At 39.2% G+C, this 15428-nt stretch overlaps 1 protein-coding gene across 8 annotated transcripts in view; it reads right to left on the minus strand.

Annotated features, from left to right (window-relative positions):
- The window catches only part of TP53BP1 (tumor protein p53 binding protein 1), a 77663-nt gene that overhangs the window by 33771 nt on the left and 28464 nt on the right, over positions 1–15428 (minus strand). For 6 of the 8 annotated variants that reach the window (XR_009355537.1, XM_059181327.1, XM_059181328.1 and 3 more), the window contains 3 exons: positions 8237–9560; positions 1192–1311; positions 232–435 (listed from right to left, as the gene is read on the minus strand). Coding sequence is in view for 7 of the 8 variants with exons in the window: in XM_059181327.1 (XP_059037310.1) it covers positions 232–435; positions 1192–1311; positions 8237–9560 (1648 nt within the window). In the remaining variant the exon portion in view is untranslated. Of the gene's footprint in view, positions 1–231; positions 436–603; positions 742–1191; positions 1312–8236; positions 9561–15428 lie in introns of those variants that run through there. The other 2 variants (XM_059181329.1, XM_059181332.1) reach the window with 2 other exon arrangements.

Genomic DNA, 15428 nt, shown 5'->3' on the forward strand with positions numbered 1-15428 from the left:
AGAGATACAGATTTACTACAGAAAACCAAACAGCACACAAGATTTTAAAATGAAGTGTCTTCAGTAACACTACAGTGACTAACCGAAAGCAAAGGATTAAATCCGTAAGAACAAGACTTCAGAGATACATTTAGTAATACAAGTGTTGATCACTGTAACTAGAAGATAACTAATACTTCTCAGATGATCTGCAGCTACTAATTACCCAAGATTAACATAAAATAAACTTACTTTCCAGACTAAACTGCAAAGATTCTTCACTTGTCTCAGTCACAGGACTGACCAGTTTCATTTTTAGACACAATTTATCATCCATTTCTGGGGCAGCCCCAAGATCTCCTTTTACATTCCCAAGTATGGGATCGTTGCTCTCCACCATGCTTTCAGACATGACATCACTGGTTGCTATGGTGCTTTCTGGATAATTGCTAATACCTGAAACAAGGGAGGCAGGAGGAAGAAAGAACTCTAAAATACAAACAGGAAAAACTATAATTCAAGGTCATCATTTTGCCTGTTTGGCTCCACAGCTCTGCAAGACTGCAGGGGGTTCCTAGGATAGATCCTGTCACAGTATCAACAACTACGCACTAGTTTTGACACCTGGTCTTAAGAGGAGCAACAGGATTCAGTTCCACTTCTGCATCTGGACAAAGGATGCTGCATGAGCCCTCAGCCAACCCACATCTGCCAGCATCAGGCATAGGTAGCAGGAGACTCCAGACGGCATGATTGTTACCTCCCAGCACTGACTAGAGAAAACAAATAGGTTAATGCAGAAGACTACTGGCTGCTTCAGGGAAGGAGGATCTAAGTTTTCCTGCCCTGTCAAGCAGCAGACTGATAGCCAGGGTACAGAATAAATAGTACTTCTACCCTATTTCCTGACCCTACCTTATAAAAATACCTCTGTATCATTCCTTAGCACTCAGATTCTACTGCCTTGAAAGTAACAGAATACAATCCTCATAAGTAGTCTTTCTGTTCCTTCCTTCCACCCTTTCTTTTCATTACTGCTCAAAATCTTTTGGGAGTAAATTCATAAAATCCAATACCACAACCTTATTCTTCCTAATACAAAAACCAACCTTATCAGGCAGACCCAACTCCTCAGATCTAAAAGAATCACTTGCATAAAGAATGGTACCTCAGAAATTCTGCTTTAAATACCATTATGTTTTAGCCACTCACCAATAGGAGTACTGTGTCTCTTGGGCTCCAATTTTAGGTGTCCAATAAGAGGTGGAGTTGCACCCGTCAACGGTGGGATAATCTCACCTTCTTTGGGCAAAGTGAAATGAAATGGAGTTTCTGGAGGTGGAAAAAAAGATGACCAAAATGGGATTATCAAAAAAAGTAAAACTGAAAAGAACTGCAAGAAATATTTCAATTATTCTTCTCCTGTGCTCCCCAAATTGGGCTCATTCCCAACCCCCCTCACCAGACCACCCAACCAATTTCCTACTATTCTCTGTGCTCATTACAGCCACCAACAGGACTGACACAAAGCATACAACCAGAAAACAGAAAAACTGAAGACATCCAAAGTTTAGAGGCCCTAAGAAACAGGAGATGAGAAGTAACATGTACTGACCAGCACTCACTCTAGGCCATGACAGTAATATTCATACCTAAATGTCTGCACAGTGGTAAATCTCACATATATGAGCACTCCCTATACACACATTTTGGTTAGTCATCAATAACATAAAATAAACTTCACTTTTTAACTAGGCCTTGGTTCCAAATTTTTACAAATCAAATTAGTCAACGGCCAAAATCACATTTTCTGATTTGTTTACCTCTTTTAATAAAAGAGGTAAAGCAGACAAGAAGGCATCCAGTCTTTTTTTTTTTTTCTTTTTTAAAGATTTTATTTATTTATCGGGGGGGGGGGTGGAGAGCGAGCACAGGCAGACAGAATGGCAGGCAGAGGCAGAGGGAGAAGCAGGCTCCCCGCTGAGCAAGGAGCCCCATGTGGGACTCAATCCCAGGATGCTGGGATCATGACCTGAGCCGAAGGCAGCTGCTTAACCAACTTAACCAACCAAGTTTGGGAGAAAAAAAAGGACTGTGCCAGACTGCTCCTATTAAAACATCACTTATGAAAATTTGTACTTACTTTCCTTTTGATGAAGTTCCAGAACCTAAGTCAGGTTCGGTGGGGTGAGGTTTGGAGCTGACGACTAAAGAAAGAATTCTTAAGACATCTTTGGTGCAAAATGGTGGTTTATTAAAGCACGGGGACAGGACCCGTGGGCAGGAAGAGCTGCTGCCCCGGGTTGTGAGGAGTGGCTGGTTATATACACAGGAGTTGGGTAGGTGAGGACAAAGGGTTGTTCAGAAGGGCTATTGGGATAAAGAAGACTGTCAGGATATGGAAGGCATGGTTACTATCAAGCCAAGGCCACTTTCCCTCTAATGAGGCACTAACATAAAGACAATTGGGAGTCTCCTGGTGGAATGTTACATTCCTGCTATCAAACGTCCTTGTTAGTGAGATTTAGGTCTTAAAAGAAATTTAACTTTATTTACTTTTCCTTCTACCTCCATCTCCTTTGGTTTTTTTATGGAGGGGAGGGTGACATTAGGGCTTGAGGAACTGAGTTATGTATCTTTGGAAATTGGGCTATTGATAAGGCAACTTCTTTGTTGTAAATCTCAAGGACATTTGTAAACCAAGAGAGACTCCTGCCTTGCAGGACTGTGATCTCTGCAAGATAACCATTTGCTCTTCTTTTAGGGCAGTCAGGGGTGCCTGTGAAATGTCACACATATTACCAAGGGGAGTGGGTGGAGAGGGGGTGCAAGGTGCCAGCCCCTGCTCCATTCTCAGCCAGCCTCCTGCTCCCTCATCACTTTGATGGCTCAAAATACCTACAATCTGCCATACCCAGTCACTACTCCTTCACAAACATTTTGCCCATTGTGTATCCTAATACCACCAAGCAATTCTCCAATTCTCAGCAGACACTGACTGGGTATCTCAATTCTGACACTATCTACCTAGAGACAGAATCAGATCCCACAAATTTAAAACAGTCCCACAAGACTGCCCCCACTAGAGATGCCAATCACAAAGCCAGGTTGTTACCAGTGTTATTGACCAACTAGCTGTATCTTGAAGATCCTACGACAGCCTCCTTCAGGTAATGACTAACTTACAAGAGCTGCTCACAGTACTCAGAGAAACACTTACTTACGTTTACCAATTATAAAAGGCACAGATGAAGAGCCAGAAGAAGCTATACTGAAAGTGCAGTCCAGAAGGGTTCAGATAGCAGGAGCTTATGCCCCAAGCAACTAGGATGAGATACCCACCCTCCTGGCTCCTAACAAAGAGGAACCTTATTAAATCTTATTCAAGAGTTTTTACCAAGCTTTTCTCTCTCCAGCCTTTCCTTCCAGGAGAAGGGTGGGCAGGGCTGAAAGTTTCAATCCCCTAGGTCTTCCTGGTGTACAGCCCTGTCCTGAGGCTATTTAGAAATTCCACCCTAAATCACCTCATGGCATAAGTGTCTGAAAGGGTTGAATATGAATAACAAAGAGAGGAACTTGGGTAGAACTGTCAGTTAAGCAACTGCCTTTGGCTCAGATCAGATCCCAACATCCAGGGATCCAGCCCCACTTCAGGTCACTGCTCAGTGCAGTCTGCTTCTCCCTCTCCTCCTTGTTCCTGTTCTCTCTCTCAAATAAGTAAAGAAAATCTTTAAAAAAAAAAAAAAAAAAGTATAACAAAAGATACTCCTATCACTTAGAAAATTACAAGGACTTTTGGAGCTCTTTGCCAGGAACTGGATGAAGAACAAGTTTATTTCTGATAATACATTTTTCTCTTTTCATCTTTTTCCAATTCTACTTCTGTTCTATTATCTTTTATATAAAGCACTTTGATACTTTTTTCTCCAAAGTCACAAAACAACAAAAACATCTCTTACATCTACATATGAAAGAAAATGAATTAGTAACCTGAAGAGATGAAAAGAAAATGAAAAACACTTCAGAAATAAAGGGTGAGACGTAATATATGCTCAACTAAAGGAACTGTAGAGTATGAGCGAAGAATCACAGAATCACGTCTTTTTTTTTTTTTTTTTTTTAAGATTCATTTATTTCAGGGAGAGCGAGCGAGCATGAGCAAGAGGATAGGTAGAGAGGGAGAGAAAGAGTCTTCAAGCAGACTCCCTGCCGGGCAGCAGAGCCAGGAATCATGACCTGAGCCAAAATCAAAAGACAACACTTAATCAAATAAGCTACCCAGGCACCCCTCAGAATCACATCTTAAATGGCAAAGAATTCCACTACAGTAACAGAAAAAAGAGAAATGGGGCAGGTAGGTAAGGATTCATTCTCTGGCAATTCCCTAAAAAAGCAAGTCCTTTAGGTTAATAAAGAAAAACTTAGAAGATACAGAAACTAAAAAGTAAAAAAAATCTCACAAATATCAAATATTCCAAAGATGTATTTTACAGAATTTTGGTTCCTGGAACAATCAGAACAATCACCTGCACTGCACTGTTTTATTGACAGGAATCATCCCTCCTATTATGACTGACCATGCAGACTTTTTAAAAAATCTACATGAAATGTTTAAGTCCATCATTCTATGTCATACTATAATATGCAAATGTAACATGCAAACACTAATTACTGAACACTATTTCCCTGTAAGAGGGTTTCCTTTGCACGGCACAAGATAACAATTATGAAAAAACTATTTTAGCACCACTGATCCCATTGCATTCCTACAGCTTAATAGGAGAAAAGAGTCTAACTTTACAGGCAACACTGACACTATTTATCTGGGCCTTCAATGACTCATTCCTGGATTATTAAAACAGCCAATCAACCCATGCTCTGTCTGAAGTCTTCCCCTTTCCCCAACCCAGAATTCTTTCAGGAAAAAAACAACCAAAGCAACACTCCTATAAAATGTTACTTTGAACATGTTAGCCCCTTGTCAAAATGCCAAAATTTCCTAAGTCTTTAGTCAGCAATCAGTTAATCAGATGCAGCCTTTATTTTTAGTCTTTAATTATTCATATTCAGAAAGCCTCTATTCAATGTCCTCCAAATGCTTTCCCATTTCTCTGCTTTTGTTCAACTCAACTGAAAGACACCACTAATCCAGTCATCACCACCCTGCAAAATAATATTTCAGCCTTTAATACTGGAATTTTCCACATATTTAATTCTTTCTCTGACATTTAGCATGCCTACTGTTTAAATTATCAAGTCCCTTCTTGCTATCCCAGATTATCATGGGCTATCCTATTCTATGCCAGCATACCAACCTATGAAGAAAGACAGCAATGAACAAAAGGAAACTGAATATCAATCATCAAACCAGCTGAACAGGGTGTTTGTCCTTATTACTAAGGACTTTAGAGAATTCATTAGTTCAAAGTAATTATTTAAAGCTCTTAATGTCAGGAAGGTCTCCCCAACTTCTAACTTTGTTACAATCTATAACCCATTTAATCTTCTTTTGTGCTCAAAAGAACTGGTCACTTCTTACAACTGATTAAAAACCATCTAATTAAAAATACAAGAACTTCTATACTGGGTGACATCATGCATAAACAGTATACCCTACCAGTCTCTATGTGACATTAACCGCTAATTAGAATGTTAATTCCATAAAGTAAGCCAATAAAAGTTAGAGCTAAAGCACAAACACACTAGCTTCCTTGATCATTATTAACCTATCACAGACTACCACTTGTGGATTTAATTACAGACTTGCTAACTTGTCACAATTTTTCACATAATCAACCTATCAAAAGTTTATTTTATATTGAAAGAGGCAGGTTTCTAAGTACCATATTTCTAAATTTGCTTTTTCAAATTTCAAGGTCTCCTTAAGGGGCACCTGAGTGGCTCAGTCAGTTAAGCGCCTGCCTTCACCTCAGATTGTGATCTCAGGGTCTTGGGATCACACCCAGAATCCCGCTCCCTGCTCAGCAGGCAATCTGTTCCTCCCTAGGCCTCTGCCCCTCCCTCCGGCTCGAGCTCGAAAACGCAAGCCCGCTAGCTCACGCTCGGTCACGTTCTCTCCCAAATCCCCCTCTTCTCCTTCCCGTTTGAACTTTAACAATTAAGCGCAGGTATCTTTTTTTTTTTTTTAATCAATAAAGCTATTAACAAAAACCAAAAGTACCCTTCTAACTTTAGTATACAGAAATCTAATTAAGCAAACCTGGGACTCAACTAATTCATACCTTTCATTCTGTCTTTCCAGACTAAAGAACCATTAACTTTTTAGGTTACTCTCATTTAATTTAGTCTCTCTTTAACTTTTAGCAACTAAATAACTACTTTAAGTATAGAATAATTTTTTCTCTTTTCTAGCAATGCTCTTCTGAATGACTTACTTTAGACTAATTCTCTAAAAGTCCAACTACTGGCTTTACTATTGTTAGTTGTTTGCTCAAAAACTAAAATCTTGGTGTGTCTGGGTGGCTCAGTTGTTAGGCATCTGCCTTCAGCTTGGGTCATGATCCCAGGGTCCTGTGATAGAGCCCTAGGTCAGGCTCCCTGCTTGGCAGGAAGCCTGGTTCTCCCTCTCCCACTTGCCTTGCTTGTGTTCCCCTCTCTCCCTGTGTCTCTGTCTGTCAAATAAATAAAATCTTTAAAAAAAAAAAAAAATCTTGAAGTAAGCAGAAAATAACTTACTAGTATCTTCAACAATCTAGATAAATATTAGCAAAAATAAATTTTACTATGGGAATGTCCATGATAAAAACTGTCCCTGCCAAGTAATAGTGTAAGCAAGAATTCATGGAGAATACAGTTAATGTGACAGAACTACTATCCCAATGTTAGAAGCTTCTTCTGCATACAACTGCTAAGATAATTTAAAAATCTTCTTAAGTAACCATATTAAAACAATCTATAGGTTCTAATATTTTCTTAGCCTAGGTCAAAAACAGTATTTAGATGTAACACAATTACAAAAATATTCAACAATATTAGATCATTCAGATGGTTTCCATTATTCGTCAGATTCAGAGAAACGATATTACACAGTTGACAGGAGTATAAAGCAAGAGACTTCAGAATCAAAAGACGTAGGTTCTAGTTCCATCTTAATTATTAATTAGTCCTGACTTTAGAAAGAAAAGACTGAACCCATAACCCCCAACATCTTCTTCAGCTACATTTTCTTGTTCTGAAAAGCGGTGGGGTGGGGGTGTCTTGGAATCCTGATTACAAAACCTAACTCTTAACGAACAGGGGCAATTCTGAAAGCTACCAAAAAAAGTACTACTAATAATCACACCTAGACAAGTTTAAGCCACCAGAAATTCCCATCACCCATACTAATAGCTATGATGTCCAAATACTGCATTTTCATATCCCTAGAGGCTTGTTTTCTTACCTTGGTGTCTTGTTTTTATTTTTTTTTTATTTTTGGAGTTCGCTTTGTTTTTAAATTATATGAACTCAATCGCTTTTTAAACTCATAGTTTAAAAACTTTGTTTTTAAATTATATGAACTCTTGGCATTTAGAAAGTTGGGATTCTTTTCAGCTAATGTCATATAGAATATTCTACAAATATTTCAGAAAGTAATCTATGGGGCACCTGGGTGGCTCATTATGGTTAAGCGGCTGCCTCTGGCTCAGGTCATGATCACAGAGTTCTGGGATCAAGCCGTGCATGGGGTTCCCTGCTCAGTGGGGAGTTGTCTTCTCCCTCTCCCTCTGCCTGCCTCTCTGCTTACTTGTGCTCTCTCTGTTAAATAAATAAAATAAAATCTTAAAAAAAAGAAAGTAATCTATATTCTCATTTTGATCTTAGATAAAATAGGTAAAGAACACAAACTAATACCTTTTCCAGTTTAATATTTAAGATATATATGTGTTGAACCAAATTTATAACTTTTGCCCATAAAGAGGAAAAAAACAGTACACTCATTAACAGAGTTCTAAATATTTTACTATGTAGGGTAATAAAAAAAAAGTCCTTGTATTTCAAGGAAACTTTCAAAATACAAAAATATAAAAAACGGTTGGGACCTAAGTAGAAAACAAGACTGATACAATTTCCAAATACTTAGAAAATTCATGTTGATTATTCCTGAGTTACAAAGCTGACATACAACTATTATTGGCTATTCATAACCATAACTCCAAGTAAATTTTCTGCCCTGATACAAGCACAGTTCCCTCCTACCTTCCATTCCAAGTTACAATTTGGTTGGAAACACACAACAATTTCCAAGCACACTCACCACTAGAGCTTTCACAGAAGCTTTGCGAAGCATGGGCAGAGCCCTTCTCCAGTTCCGGGGCTTCTACACTTGAGCCCAGCTGCTTTGCATTAGCTATTTTTGAGTCTTTTGTTAACGAGTTACCAGTTTTCTCTGGAGGTTCTGCCTGCTGCATCTCTAGGTCAGGTCCCAGAGCATCACCTGCTCTCTCTAAAGTCAAGGGAGGTTGTGAAGAATGTACTTCTACAGGTTCCTTTTCTGCAGTCACTGATTTCAGATCTCCTTCATATTCTGCACTCTTTCCTTCCTGGGCATCAGCTCTATTCTCAGCACCTGGTTCTATTTCTGGAGCATCATCCTCCCACGACTGGGAATCTGAGCATTTCTCCACTCCCTCTAAAGGTTCAGAAGAAACATCAACTCTGGGAGATGGCTCCTTCACATCTACAATGACAACACTTGAATCCTCTGAAGTAGCTTCTTCCCACGCTTCCTGATCCTTATGTTCCAATTCCTGGTCAGGTACTGGAATCTTTTGGGGGCTATCGATACTAATCACACTGGTTTCAACTTCCATAGCTTCCTGGCATTCTTGTTTTGGGATTTCTTTTGGAAGACAGAACGCTTGGGACTGAGTTTCAGTCAGAGAAAGATGCAATGGGACACTCTCCATATTTTCTCCTTTGGGCTCCTCTCCTTGACTCTCACAAGGAGTCTCAGGGATTTCTTCAACCTCAGACCCTGAAGACCCCTCCTCTGGATGATGTTCTTTAATTTCCATAGCTTCCTCCTGATCTAACACACTAGAGAGTGCCTCAGATCGAGTAGCTGGAGAAGGAACTGCCTGACTCCCTGAATCACAAGTAAGATCAATACAAACATCCTCTGCTACAGTCTCTTCTCTGCCTTTGCAGCCAGAGGCTAAAATACTAATGTCGTCCCTGGTTTCTGTGTCATCACCTCTTGTTTTATCATTCTGATTCAGCTCTACTTGGCCATCTTGTGCTGGATTCATCAGGATATTATCATCTTCAGCAGGAGCAAGTTTAGAATTGAGAACTGGAGACATAGGTTCAGTATCCTCAATCTGTGTGTTTTCTCCATCTTCATCAATCCTGTGAGAACTCAAGCTCTCCATCTTTGGGGACTGACTATACTCACTTGTAGAAAGCATCAACTTACAAGAATCCCCTGTCAAAGATAGCCCAAGATCCTCAGTGGCATTCTTTGGTTCAGTCTCTGAAGTTTTAGAACACTCAACAGTCAAAGATGAACTATGCAAATCTCCACCTTTCTTCCCATCACTTGATCGTTCTTCCAAACTTGGAGAGGGAATGAAAATGTCCTGAGGAACAAAAAGAAAGAAATCATTTGTTCATAATATTTCTTTTATATCTAATCTCTGAATTCATCTAAAATTTCTCAATCAATTGTTCAAGAATTATAGAACTCAAGGGCCATAATCTCAGAAATACAAAGCTCATAAGTCACCAGTCTTTTCAGCAATACAAGTCATTCTGTTTAATCCTTTTCCTGTGAACCACTAACCTAGAATCAGCATAATATAAACAAAAACAATGAAGTATTATCTTATCCTTCTAAGGGTAGGAGGACACTTAAATTTAACTGTACATCACCAAGCTACTAAAATCATTTCATATGTTTGGTGGGCCTTCAATTTCATAGTAATCATTCGAACAAATGCTTACACAGCCTACTTCAGTTCTTACAATGTGGGAATATACACTTATTTTACTTTGTACTGTTTCAAAACAGGCTAGCATTCATAAAACAGATGTTAATCCAAAGCTTATAGTATCATTGATCAACAGACACCACTATATACCAACAAGGCCAGCTGAGGTTAAAAAGACTACATCCCGTGGGTGAGATGTGAACAAGTGCAACTCTCATACACTGCTGGTGGGAAGGCAAAATGGAGACGAGCAGGACAGTATCTTACAAAGTAAAACATATATTACCATATGACGCAGAAATTCCACTTTTAAGTATTTACCCAAAAGAAATAAAATCCTATGCCTATCCTAGAATGTGTATGCAAATGTTTATAGCAGTATTACTCTTAATAGTTCAAAACTAGAAGCAACTCAAATATCTGTCAACTGGCGAATAAACAAATTGTGGATATGTATATTACGGAATACTATTCAACAACATAAAGGAGTAAGATGCTAATACAGGTAATACGAATGAACCTCAAAAATATGCTAAGCTAAGAATTAAAACACAAAAGACCATATACACTTTACGATTCCAATTATGTGAAATTCTCAAAAAAGAAAAAAAAACACTACAGTGACAGAAGGCAGAGGAGTGGTTGCCTGAAGTTGAAGAGATCAGGAGGATGGGGAGGAGGAATTAACTGCAAAGATTACGAAGAAACTTATGAGGGTGAGGAAACTTTTCTACATTGATGGTGGCAGTTATATATTTGTACACAACTACCAAAATTCATCAAACTATCCACTTAAAATGGTATTTTATTTTAAGTATCTTAATATAAAAAAAAGAAAATAACTCAAAGCTTAGACATGTTTTTATGTAAGAACTTACATTTAGTGTTATTTTGCCTGACATAAATGCTATATAACTCTAGATGTAGCTGGTAAGGCATTAATTGCCTATGATTTTTAACGGAAAGAGAAAATCTAACAGGTTGCCAAACATTGCATATATTCCATAACCACTTACATTTCAACATCTGGGGTTACTCTGTACCCTCTCAGGTGATAAAAGTCATTAATTTGAGACTCTCGAGTATGATTGAGTAAAAACTGGTTCAGTGTTTCTAAGTGCCATTAGGACAATAAACAACAGTCCTGAAACTTCATATACTCCTTCACTCAATAATTCCATTTCAGGGACATGATTTGATGGAACTGGGACTTAAGCTATAATACTGTTCAGTACAAATTTATTTTTTTTTTAAATATTTTATTTATTTATTTATTTGAGAGAGAGAGAGAGAGAGAATGAGAGAGAGCGAGAATGAGAGAGAGCGAGCATGAGAGGGGGATAGTCAGAGGGAGAAGCAGACCCTCTGTTGAGCAAGGAGCCCAATGTGGGACTCTTATCTCAGGCCTCCATTGATCATGACCTGAGCTAAAGGCAGTTGTTCAACCAATTGAGCCACCCAGGCACCCCTAATTTCTTATTTAAAATAGAAAACAATATAAAACACCTTAAATGTATAATTAGGAGATTCATTTAAAGATTTTATTATATTTTTTAACTAATCTCTACAACCAATGTGGGCTCAAACTCAAAACCCTGAGATAAAGAATCACATATTCCTCTGACTGAGCCAGCCAGGTGCCCCAAAAAAGAGATTCATGTAAAACTTTTGACACAAAGTATTTCAATGATCCCTGGGGTCTGGGATGGAGCCCTGCATTGGGCTCCCCGCTGAGCAGGGACCCTACTTCTCCCTCTCCCACTTCCCCTGCTTATGTTCCCTCTCTGTCTTTCTCTCTGTGAAACAAGTAAATAAAATCTTTAAAAAGAAAGTTACTTTTATAAACATTAAAAGAGGAAAACATTCAGGCTATGCACCAAATAGAAAGTCTCTATTTCAGTGGAGGAAAAAAAAGTACATGAATATGTATTTTACTATACTCTTTTTATACATGTTTAATTTCATGTATTCTTAAATTAATAAATACACACATAAAAAGGTTAAATGTGGGGCTCCTGGGTGGCTCAGTGGGTTAAAGCCTCTGCTTTCGGCTCAGTTCATGATCCTGGGGTCCTGGGATTGGGCGCCGCTCGGGCTCTCTGCTCCTCGGAAAGCCTGCTTCCTCCTTGTTCTCCCTGCCTGCCTCTCTTGCCTACTTGTGATCTCTGTCAAGTAAATAAACAAAATCTTAAAAAAAAAAAAAAAAAAAAAAATTAAAAAAAGGTTAAACGTAGTTACTTCTGAGATAGAATAATTGATTTTTTTTTTAAGATTTTATTTATCTATTTGAGAGAGAGAGCACAAACAGGGGGAGCAGCAAGCAAAGGGAGAGGGAGAATCAGTCTCCTCACAGAGCAGGAAGCCTGATGTGGGACTTAATCCCAGAATCCTGAGATCATGACCTGAGCCAAAGGCAGACACTTAACAGACTGAGCCACCCAGGTGTCCCAATATAATTATGATCTTAACTTTCATTTATCCATATATTAGACATCCTCTACAACAAATACGTAATTCTCCCTACTGCAAAAAGTAAGTCATTTTACAAAGGCTTACATATAAGACACTGTTAATAAACTGCACATATCTTTTAAGTGAAATTTACATAACAGAAAACTAACCACTTCAGAGTGAACACTTACTTACAAGGCAGTGCAACCACCACCACCTCTAGTTCAAAAATTTTTCATTGCCCCCAAAAGGAAACCATATACCCATTAAACAGTTGCCCCCCAATTATGAATACCTTATAAGCATTATTAGAATAAATACTGGGGTGATTTCTTTTTTAAAGATTTTATTTATTTATTTGATAGAGATTATAAGTAGGCAGAGAGGCAGGCAGAGAGAGGGGTAAGCAGGCTCCCAGCTGAGCTGAGAGCCCGATGTGGGGCTCGATCCCAGGACCCTGAGACCATGACCTGAGCCGAAGGCAAAGGCTTAACCCACTGAGCCACCCAGATGCCCCACTGGTGTGATTTTTTTTACAGGATTTTTGCTTAATATAGTGGAACTTTAGTCATGGGCTAACCAGCCTATCAACAAGCTCTATTTCTAAGGACTGCCTGGATCTAGCCTCAAGAGTGTTTGGCCCATAATAATCACAGTGCTGAGACTCCCTGGAGGCCTGGTCAGAATAACTGAGTTAAGCGAACAGAAACTCTCCAGGGCTCTGAACAAAGAGTGATGGAGAACTCTCAGATCTACACTCAGTATGAGTCCATCTTTAAGTCTAGATTCAGTACAGACCTAAATCCATAGAACCCAACCAGTCAAAAACTGGTCTCACATACGTAGAACTTAAGAGCTAGTCATAGTCATCTGTAATCTGTCAACCCTGAATTGACATGTATATCAGATATGAAAAAAGTGTCAAGTATCAAACCATATTTTACCAATCCTTTCCTACATTAGGCTTCCTGCTCAGTGAGAAGCCCGCTTCTCCCTCTCCCTTTGTTTGCTGCTCCCCCTGCTTGTGCTCTCTCAAATAAAGAAAATTTTTACACCCTTGTGAAGGGTCAAAGAGGCGATGCAATTAACAAATATATTAAGAAGGGAAAAAAAAACACAAAATTACATTTATCCTAATTATCTTTTTTTTTTTTTAAAGATTTTATTTATTTATTTGACAGACAGAGATCACAAGTAGGCAGAGACGCAGGCAGAGAGAGAGGAAGGGAAGCAGGCTCCCTGCTGAGCAGAGAGCCCGATGCGGGGCTCGATCTCAGGACCCTGAGATCATGACCTGAGCTGAAGGCAGAGGCCTTAACCCTCTGAGCCACCCAGGCGCCCCCCTAATTATCTTTTGATCAGTATTTAACTCATAAACATTTAGATCTTACAACATCATAATTAGGTTGACTTGGACTCCAGGAATCAAAGTATAGAATAACAGATGTGCAAAGGTTGGCCATTAAAAATAAAACATAATAAGTTCAATAGATAAGGACAAAAAATCAAAATAATGGATTTATTTTATTTTTTTTTTTAAAGATTTTTTTTTTTTTTTTTTATTTATTTGACAGAGAGAAATCACAAGTAGATGGAGAGGCAGGCAGAGAGAGAGAGGGAAGCAGGCTCTCCGCTGAGCAGAGAGCCCGATGCGGGACTCGATCCCAGGACTCTGAGATCATGACCTGAGCCGAAGGCAGCGGCTTAACCCACTGAGCCACCCAGGCGCCCTCAAAATAGTGGATTTAATACGCACATTTACCTTAACTCTTTTCCAAAACCCCACTAAGAAACAGTAAACTTTTTTTTTAAAGATTTTATTTATTTATTTGACAGAGGGAGATCACAAGTAGGCAGAGAGGCAGGCAGAGAGAGAGGAGGAAGCAGGCTCCCCGCCGAGCAGAGAGCCCGATGCTGGGCTCGATCCCAGGACCCTGAGATCATGACCTGAGCTGAAGGCAGATGCTTTAATGCACTGAGCCACCCAGGCGCCCCAGAAACAGTAAGCTTTATTTAAAAATTTTTTTATTTATTCAATTGAGAGGCAGAGTGAGCAAGTGAGAGCACACAAGCAGCAGAGGGAGAGGGAGAGGGAGAAGCAGACTCTCCACTGAGCATGGAGCCAGACAAGGTACTGGATCCCAGAACCCTGGGATCCTGACTTGAGCCGAAAGCAGATCCCAACCAACCAAGCGACCCAGGCGCCCCAGTAAATTTTTTTAAAAAACATGTATTTTCAAGAAAAAGAACAGAAAAAATGATAACTGCAACAAAATTTTGGAAGAGTCATCATCTATTTCACAGACTAGTGAAAGCTGAATTCTAAGCCAGCAGTGGAGAAAGCCAAGCAACCCAAGTTACACCACAGAACCACCACATCCAAAAAAAGATTCAGGACTTGGCAGCAGCACCAGGTGACTCTGGAAGTGGTGGTGAGGGTGGAGCTAAAAACAGCAGGACTGGTTGGAAAGCTATTTAAGAAGCAGTTCAGGGGCGCCTGGCTGGCTTAAGTGGAAGAACATGTGACTTTTGATCTCTGGGGTAGTGAGTTCAAGTCCCATGCTAGGTGCAGAGATTACTAAAAATAAAATAAAATAAAAACTTTAAAAGAAGAAGAAGGAGAAGAAGAAGTTGTTGTTCAACTCTCAGATACAGAGAGATGAAGTGAAAATTCACATACTGAATGGAACCTGCACCTGCCTTCCAACACCCCCAGCCCTCTTCCATCAACAGACTTCTAGAAGAATGACAGACAGGAGATAGGAGATTAGACAGTTTTCTGGGGAAACTGACCATGCTGAAACAAATCAAGATACTGATACAAGGGGATCATCAAAATTGCCCAGTAGACCACTTTACAGTGAATCCCAGAAATAAGTATCAACCACCAGTTCAGAACTTAGAATCAGTGTTCTGGTATTAAACTTTCAAAGCAGATAATCAAGGATTATCAGACACTTGAGGAAACCCTTTAATTTTAAAGTCAAACATCAAAACTAACTAAAATCTATTTGAAGAAATAGCGACTATTGCAGGAAAGAGAAAAATTTCTCAAAAAACTATTAA

The sequence above is a fragment of the Mustela lutreola genome, chromosome 7 (assembly GCF_030435805.1).
Source record: "Mustela lutreola isolate mMusLut2 chromosome 7, mMusLut2.pri, whole genome shotgun sequence".
Classification (NCBI taxonomy): Eukaryota; Metazoa; Chordata; class Mammalia; order Carnivora; family Mustelidae; genus Mustela; species Mustela lutreola.